The following is a 7,866-nucleotide window of genomic DNA, read 5'->3' on the forward strand; positions in this document are numbered from 1 at the left end:
CGACTTTTATTTTGAAAACAAAATATTTTAAAACGTATAGGGAAAGTTCTATCTTCCGGATTAGCGGCTTTCACGCCATTGCAGTAAACCGCAACACAAACGCTTTTCACAAGAAACGTAAGTATATATTAGATACTTAGACTATCACTCCGTGCATATTATGCTTAGTGTATTTTTCAGCTGCTAACATGTCGCTACTTTTGCTGTGGTTGCAAAGAGTTGCAGACAAAAGAAACCGGCTAACAACTAACGTTAGCTAGGCATTGTGGGTCAAGCCTCATTTGAACAGTTTGGTGGGTGTGGGGGATTGGTACCTTGTTAGCCAATTAGCTAGCTAGCTGGTTGTAATGTAACTAACTAGCTGCATAGATGGCTAGTAAATGAATGCATACAATACTATTGAGTTGTTTCATTGTTAAACATGTGTATTTAACAATCTTATAGGCATTATATAGATTCAATCTTGTCACGTGCAAAATTACAGTGAAATGCCTTGTTAACGTTAGTTCCAAACCCAACTATGTAGTAATCAATATCCTACACTTGAGTGAAAAGTTACTATTTTCATGGCTCAAACAATTATTTGACAAGGACCGTTGAATGTCAACCGAGTACAAAATGTCGTCTTTGGGGAAGGTTTAAGGCTACACTGTAAAACCTTTGTTCTCACGCACAGCCTTGAGAACAACTGACTTGCATGTGACTAGGCTTGGTATTGGCAAGTTGATCCTGAAGCATTGTACAGCACTGCAGTATAATTGATATCAGTGTAAATAAAATAACTGGAGCTTTGAGCATTTTTCTAAAACATTTCATTTGTTTTATTACTTTGTATGACTGACTTTTCTTCATATGCTTGTTAAAAAGGAGTGAGGCTCCTGGACCATAACCTACAAGACTCCACCCTATTTGCTTTGGCATATTGAGAAGTTCCAAACTGTATTGATTCACTGTTGATTGACTTTGCTGGGTCGTTTGTCTTTCCCAGTGAACACTGTCATTGTCACCATGTCATCTGGAAACGCTAAGATAGGCCAGCCGGCCCCACAGTTCAAAGCCACTGCTGTGGTGGATGGACAGTTTAAAGAGATCCAGCTGTCTGACTACATGGGTAAGGACATTATGATTTTCTCTAAATTACCATTTTATTAGCATGTCAGTTTACAGGTTACCATCAAACAAAGTTGCTGAAACATCAGAATGTTTCCATGGATATCAGTCTGAAAGAAGTTGATGTAAAAAGAGGCAGTATCTAAAAGCCAGAATGTTGTATACGATTATATTTGAGGTTACTTTACTGGTTGTACTTGCTGTTGGTACTTTTGGCGGTAGGAGGAATACTTTTTTTCCCGGCGCCTGTAGATCCTAAAGTAGTCGACCACAGTGTGTTTCCTCGCAATCAGCTGGCGTCAGTATTGAAATCAAAAGTACAAACAGTTATACAGACCAGTGTACTGAAAGTCTGGTCAATACTATTCTGGATATTTTGTCTAAATTTGAGTAGCTGAAGGACAAACCGCACAGACAACAGGTAGATCAAGTTTAAATGTAATTTTATTAAACATTCTGGCTTGAAATTACCATTGACACAAATGTCACAGGCTGTATATACCAGTTTGTTTTTACAGCCTCATTAATCAGACTAACTACTAAGCTAAGGGTCTTCATTGTCTTTAACAACCATTCTGAACTACGCATGATGCCATTTTTAACAAGGCCAGTCAGCTGTGTTTGTGCAGGGTACAGAATAGTTCATATTCTAGCCAGTCAGAATATAACTGTCTTATGTCACCTTCCATGAATAGGCTATAGAGTAGCATGTACACTACTGGCACCCGGCGCCAAATAAGCTACTGTGTTATTGCTGTCCAAAGAAACTAGGCCTACATGTACCCAAACACACTTCCTGCTCCTCTCCTGTATGTCCCTTCCAGGGAAGTATGTGGTGTTCTTCTTCTACCCACTGGACTTCACTTTCGTGTGTCCCACTGAGATCGTGGCCTTCAGCGACCAGGCCGAGGAGTTCCGCAAGATTGGCTGTGAGGTCATCGGCGCCTCCACAGACTCTCACTTTAGCCACCTGGCCTGGTAAGAACTTGTTTAGACTTTTGAGCATTGAGTTTTAGTCATTTCTCTTGATGAGAACTTTAAAGGCATGGAGACATACAGTATGGTTGAATATTCCTGCATGTGACAGCACCTCTATCAGAACGGTCAAGAGGCTGACCTATTTCAACTGATAACAAATGTATCTGCATTTCTGTCTGTGTAAAATGCTTTCCAGTTGACCACATCTGCCAATTGTAAAAAATAAAAAAAAATGTAAACAGGCGTTTGAGCCAGAGCATGGGTGTGTACTATCTCGTCTCTGCCTGCTGTACTGTCTAGTGGTGATAAGTGCCATAGCTCTTAGAAGAACTAACGGTCACTGGACTCAATCCAACAATGTTTTTAGAATCCTCACTATGTAGTTTACATTTGCATTAATTTTTCATTTACTTTGACTATTACTGTGTGATGTCAGTATTCAGAATTCTTCATTTGACTTTCTGTTACTATGTGATGCTCACTACATCCTTAATGAAGCGTAAACAAGGGCTGGATTTATGACATTGACATTGTGCCCTCTCCCTCCCTATAGGATCAACACCCCCAGGAAGCAGGGTGGTTTGGGACCAATGAACATCCCCCTTGTGGCTGACCTCACCCAGTCTATCTCCAGAGACTACGGAGTGCTGAAGGAGGACCAGGGCATCGCTTACAGGTCAGTTATTAACGACACTGCCGTCAGTAGTGTGTATGTGAAACCTCTGTATACAAAGTGCCATTTGAAGTTTAGTGTGCACTTGCAAGGTCATTGTTAAATGAATGTGTGTGCTTAATTTGGCATTTGATTCACTTTCATATTGGCTGACTTTGATTTTTACTCTTGTTTTGGATATTGATTCAAGCATGTAGTCTCAGATGCCCCGTGTGGCCTTCTGACCCTCACTGTCTGCTTCCTCTCTCTCTCAGGGGTCTGTTTGTGATTGACGACAAGGGCATCCTGAGGCAGATCACCATAAACGACCTGCCAGTGGGCCGCTCTGTGGACGAGACCCTTCGTCTGGTGCAGGCCTTCCAGCACACAGACAAATATGGAGAGGGTGAGCGATTAGCAGGTTTTTGTTTCCTAGTTATTTCAAGAACCAGCATAGGCTTACCTGTGCGACCTAGAATTTGTTCCCCTACATTTGACACGCGTGCCCCTTCTAAATAAAATAAAAAAGGAAATAAAAAGTTTGCGTAGATCCCTGCAGTATCTGGATCTAGTCTCATTGCTATGCACAGGACACTTCCAACACCGTTTTTTTTTAGGCATGAAGTCATTCAGTTCACAAAGCAAGCGATCATTTTCTATTTACAATACCTAATACCATTTCATTAGTCTGTTTATATGGGAGCTCACTTTCAAACATGTGGAATGTGTTTGGAAAACATGGCATTTTTACCATTGGTTAGCAATTGTTGGCATATTCCATGTTGGTGTGACTCATCCTGGGCTTGTCCCTCTCTTCCTGTGACAGTGTGTCCCGCTGGCTGGAAGCCAGGCAGTGACACCATCGTCCCCGACATCCAGAAGAGCAAGGAGTTCTTCTCCAAACAGTGACAACACAACAGAGCCCCAGGCTGTGTCAATAATGGCACCCTATATAGTGCATACGGACCCCGGTCAAAAGTAGTGCACTTTATAGTGAATAGGGTGCCATTTCCGACTCACACAAGTCTCTCCCCTAGATGTCCTAGCACTTACCTTCAGATGGGAAGTCCTCCCTTTAGCAACAGTCTCTTGGTGTCCAACCCACACTTATACATAAGTTTTAAAGAACCTGTTAGACTCTCACGCTTCTATCTGTATGACAAATTAGCTTCTGGTGGAAACAGTTTATTCTAGTCCCATGCACTGAAAGTGTTTTTTTTCTTAAGTGTTAAAAAAAAAAGAAGTATTGAATATTTTGTACCTCACAATTGTTAACTACTCAGTCTACTGTCATGGGACATTAATAACAAATGGAGAAAATAATGATTTACATGTTAGCAGTGTTTTTTGTCTGAAATAAAACTTAAGTGGAGGTTGCTGTCGTGTGAAATGTATTTTTGACCACTAGGCGGAGCTCTATCGCCACTTTGCCAGATTCTCGCCTAAATCTGACAGATCTGCTTCAACAATGGTAGGTAGTGATTGCGTAATGTGGAAAATTCCCAGCAGTCTTTGTCAATAGAATATCCTGCACCCTGGATTGGATTCCTTGAAGCAGGCTACGTTATAAAAGCACTGTCAGTCATCAGATGACACCTTTTCTATAAAGTTGGTCTCCAAATAAATGCGGAGAACCTACCGCTCTGCATCCTACCCTGCCTTCCCTAGATCATTGGCTAACTGTTCAGAGGACATGTACTAGGACCTAGCTCTAGTTTAGAAATGTGATATGACTGCCTTCCTTTGGATGGAGTTGAATTTAGAACTTTGCTCGAGCTCTGCTGATATCAATGATATGACCTTCATTTGGTCTGTACTAGTCCTACATTTCTCCTGTATCTTATTGGCAAGGCCATTTGAGTTTACATTCGACTTTGAATGTGCAGAGACATGTACAAGATTACTCCCACGTAGCCTACCAATGTTTAGTTTCCCTTCTCACAACAGCAAAGAACAGTTTGCTTTGCTGGAAAGTTGACCCGTGTATTTTTATCTCGACATTAGTTTCGCATAGGGTTGTTTTGGGGACTCAACACTGCGGTGGCTGACTGGGGAAACTCCCCGTCTAAGTTTGCCATTGACAAACGTCTCTTCACACGCACAGTATGGTAGTACTGTAGTAGTCTAAGGTCTCTCGAAAACGCGCCGCTCTACTGACGGGCAATGTAGGTGGGGGTTCACGGAAATCTTCCCCTTGCTGTGACGTATATTTCTAAAAAATACCATATTTGGCAATACGTATGTACGTCAGAAGGCAAACACAACGCGAGCACGTCAAGCCCCGTTTCTGTGTTGGTTGATTAAAAACAAACCTTTCCTGATAGTTTACTGGTTAGCGTCGGAAATTCCAATGTAATTATGTATCCATGTAAAAACACCTACATATGTGTACACTAAAGCTTGTCATGAACATTATAGCTGAAATGTAATAATATAGTCCCAATCTAACTCACAGGCATACAGCGTTCGTTGGTTTGAGAAATGTCAATGGAGTTATGTAGAAAGGATACAATGTAAAATAGACGAGGGAAAGTTAAGATTTTACTTAAATATATACTGTACAAGTAAAAAAGACAGGATCAACCTGACTTAACAATAACTTATAAATGGAATGCATTTCACAAATGACAGTTCAAATGAATAAAAAATGTAAACGGGCAAAGCCATTACTGGAGGACACTGTATATAACTTGTTCAGAATGCCCCGAGTGTTATGTCTTATTGTGCACGCGGTTTCCCATGTCCATCATACCCTGGAAACCAATAGACAATGCAAAAAAACAACCAACTTTTGAATATTTTCAACATGAAAACACATGGTAGTTCACTCAATTGCTATTTCAACAGTGCAATACGTTCTGATTGCTTTAACAAAGGAAAACAAATGTAATTTCCTATTATTGTCCAGTGTTTATTTTATAGTCCATCGTTTTATAGTTTTCAAAACGACTTGATCTTGGATGTCAACATGAGTTGACAGCCAGAACTGACGTGTGTCATAACTTTCTGTTTGAGTTGAGCTACCTGCTCGCGCAGGACGGAAGCTGTGCTGGAGAGCCCGGCGTTGTCTGTCTTCAGAATCTTCACCTTGTCCTCCAAGCGCGAGATGCGCTCCAGCTTGCGCTTCCGGCACTTGGTGGCTGCCAGGCGGTTCCTGAGCCTCTTGCGCTCGGCCTTGATGCGCTCCTGGTTCTCCATGTCGATTGGGGACATGCCGCAAACTGACTCGTCGTCGCTGCTCTGCATGTCTGGAACGGTCTGGGGCTCCTCTTTCAGCCCCAAATATCGCTGTGCGTGTATGCCTGCTCCCGATAGAGGGTGCTGGAAGTGGTGGGATGGGTGCGCCGCGGCTTGGTGGTGCTGGTACTGGTGGTGAGGCAGGTAGCTGATGGTGGTGGAGGGGTAGCTGCTGGTTGCAGGTGTGAGGTTAGTGTGAGGGCTACAGCTGTCCAGGGTGGTGTACTCCAGGTGCTCCGGCTGCATGGAGGAACCAAACACGGTGGAGGCCACAGTGCACGTGGAGACTCCACCGGTTCCGATGGACACGTTCGGTGGCGGCATCTGGTTCATCTTGTGGAGGTCGTCCAGAGCTTTAACGAACCCGTCCGCGAAGCCCTCTTGTTCCTCTGTGATTCCCCTACTGTAGAAGTACTGCCCAGGTGTCGGTGTGGTAGTGATGACACCGTTGCTGTTCTGGATGATCAATCGCTCCAGTTCAGGAGAGGCGAGCTTCAGCGAGCCGACTTCTGATGCGCCCCCGGTCGGATAGAATTCACTCTCGTTGCGCAGCTGAGCCTTGAGGCTTTGGTTCCGATAATTCTCGGCGAAGTTCAAGTTCATGTTCTGCTTGAGGAGCTTGTAGTCGTGCAGGGCAGCGCCTGAATGACCATAAGCAGAAAGAAACGAGTCGTCATGATAGAAAGGCTGTTCCATTATTGTGGACATTATTCAAATATTGCTGGAATTCTTCAGTGTAGTAGCTGAATTTATAAGTCCAAAAAAGGGCAAGCCCTCTCGAGTGTCTTTTCAGCAACCAAACGTTTCCGCAGAAGGTATATTATAATCAAGCCCAAAGTTATCAATGCAGAACAGAGCAAAACTTCCAAAATAGTGGAACTGTACTGTACCGAGTCAATAGTCGTCGGGTTTTTTTTCTTGACAGTAGTATTCAAACTGATGTCCGGTGACTAATTATTGGATTCCACACAGTCTTTCGTCCCGTTGATATTTCTTTGTGAACTGGAATGTTAGTTGTTTTCTCGCTGGTTTAAACTCGTGTTCTACCAGTGTTCATGCGATACAGGCAATTTATACACTTTATAGTGCAAGAAACGCACCGATTGGCCAGCCCTTCTTCCACGCCCTGAAACGTCAGCTGCTCGATGACGTTCTTGCCAGGAACTGCTGAGATAAACAAGACTTGAGAGAGAGGAAAGTGATAGGCGACGTAAATTATTTTATACGTCTATCTGGGTTAAATGGTAGTGTTATTTGCGTCGAACCTCCACTTTCGGATTCCCTTTGACTTCATATATTGATGTGGATATAATCTTGAGGGCTATCTTTATAACACCGATATGAAGGGGACATTGCCAGTTGGATATAATACTACATTGATACATTTGAGTACTCTACATTAGGGTCCATATCAGAAAATATCACTGACACATTTAGCTGATTGAAGATTGCCTTACAATTACATCAGCTTGGGTCATTTACCTAAGAAAAATATAGCTCTTCCTCAGGCTAAGAACACGACTATTTAGCCTATTCAATGTCATTGTATAACTTGTTGAACAGTAGCCAAATTCCTCTTCCCTTCGCCTTGTATGCACAGTGTTCAATAGTGTTCGATTGATAAGGCGCAAGGCTGAGTCATGGCAACGAAATTGATAGCAAGTCCATATTTGGTTATCCTGGCGCATCAGTTCCTGCTCCGTGTGAAAAGCGGGAAGCCACTCCCAGGTTGGACCACTTCCAGGAGCAGGCCTCCGGGCGGGAAGAGGCGGAGTATCCGTACTATACTCCGAGTAGAGCAGAGGAAGGTTGGGATGTGGAGGAGAAGAGGCTAGAGTGGCAAGTTAGTGCGATATGTCCAGAATAGTTTATTCAGAACAAGAATAAGA

At 42.9% G+C, this 7,866-nt stretch overlaps 2 protein-coding genes across 3 annotated transcripts; one reads left to right on the top strand and one right to left on the bottom strand.

Moving 5' to 3' along the window:
• The first annotated feature begins 4 nt into the window (after positions 1–4).
• Positions 5–4,116, top strand: LOC127924641 (peroxiredoxin-1-like). Its single transcript, XM_052509355.1, has 6 exons — positions 5–117; positions 989–1,111; positions 1,935–2,088; positions 2,642–2,764; positions 3,016–3,146; positions 3,567–4,116. The coding sequence occupies exons 2-6, from the start codon at positions 1,009–1,011 to the stop codon at positions 3,647–3,649; spliced, it is 594 nt and encodes a 197-aa protein (XP_052365315.1). The 5' UTR covers positions 5–117; positions 989–1,008; the 3' UTR covers positions 3,650–4,116.
• Positions 4,117–5,268: 1,152 nt separating this feature from the next.
• Positions 5,269–7,037, bottom strand: LOC118373592 (transcription factor JunB-like). 2 transcript variants are annotated; one of them, XM_035759774.2, is made up of 2 exons: positions 6,868–7,037; positions 5,269–6,618 (listed from the first exon to the last, which is right to left on the bottom strand). In XM_035759774.2, the coding sequence occupies exon 2, from the start codon at positions 6,578–6,580 to the stop codon at positions 5,681–5,683; it is 900 nt and encodes a 299-aa protein (XP_035615667.2). In that variant the 5' UTR covers positions 6,581–6,618; positions 6,868–7,037; the 3' UTR covers positions 5,269–5,680. The 2 variants fall into 2 exon arrangements, with proteins under 2 accessions (XP_035615667.2, XP_035615666.2); XM_035759773.2 differs by having other exon boundaries at positions 5,269–7,037.
• Positions 7,038–7,866: the final 829 nt, after the last annotated feature.

The sequence above is a fragment of the Oncorhynchus keta genome, unplaced genomic scaffold (genome assembly GCF_023373465.1).
Source record: "Oncorhynchus keta strain PuntledgeMale-10-30-2019 unplaced genomic scaffold, Oket_V2 Un_contig_436_pilon_pilon, whole genome shotgun sequence".
In the NCBI taxonomy this organism is placed as follows: Eukaryota; Metazoa; Chordata; class Actinopteri; order Salmoniformes; family Salmonidae; genus Oncorhynchus; species Oncorhynchus keta.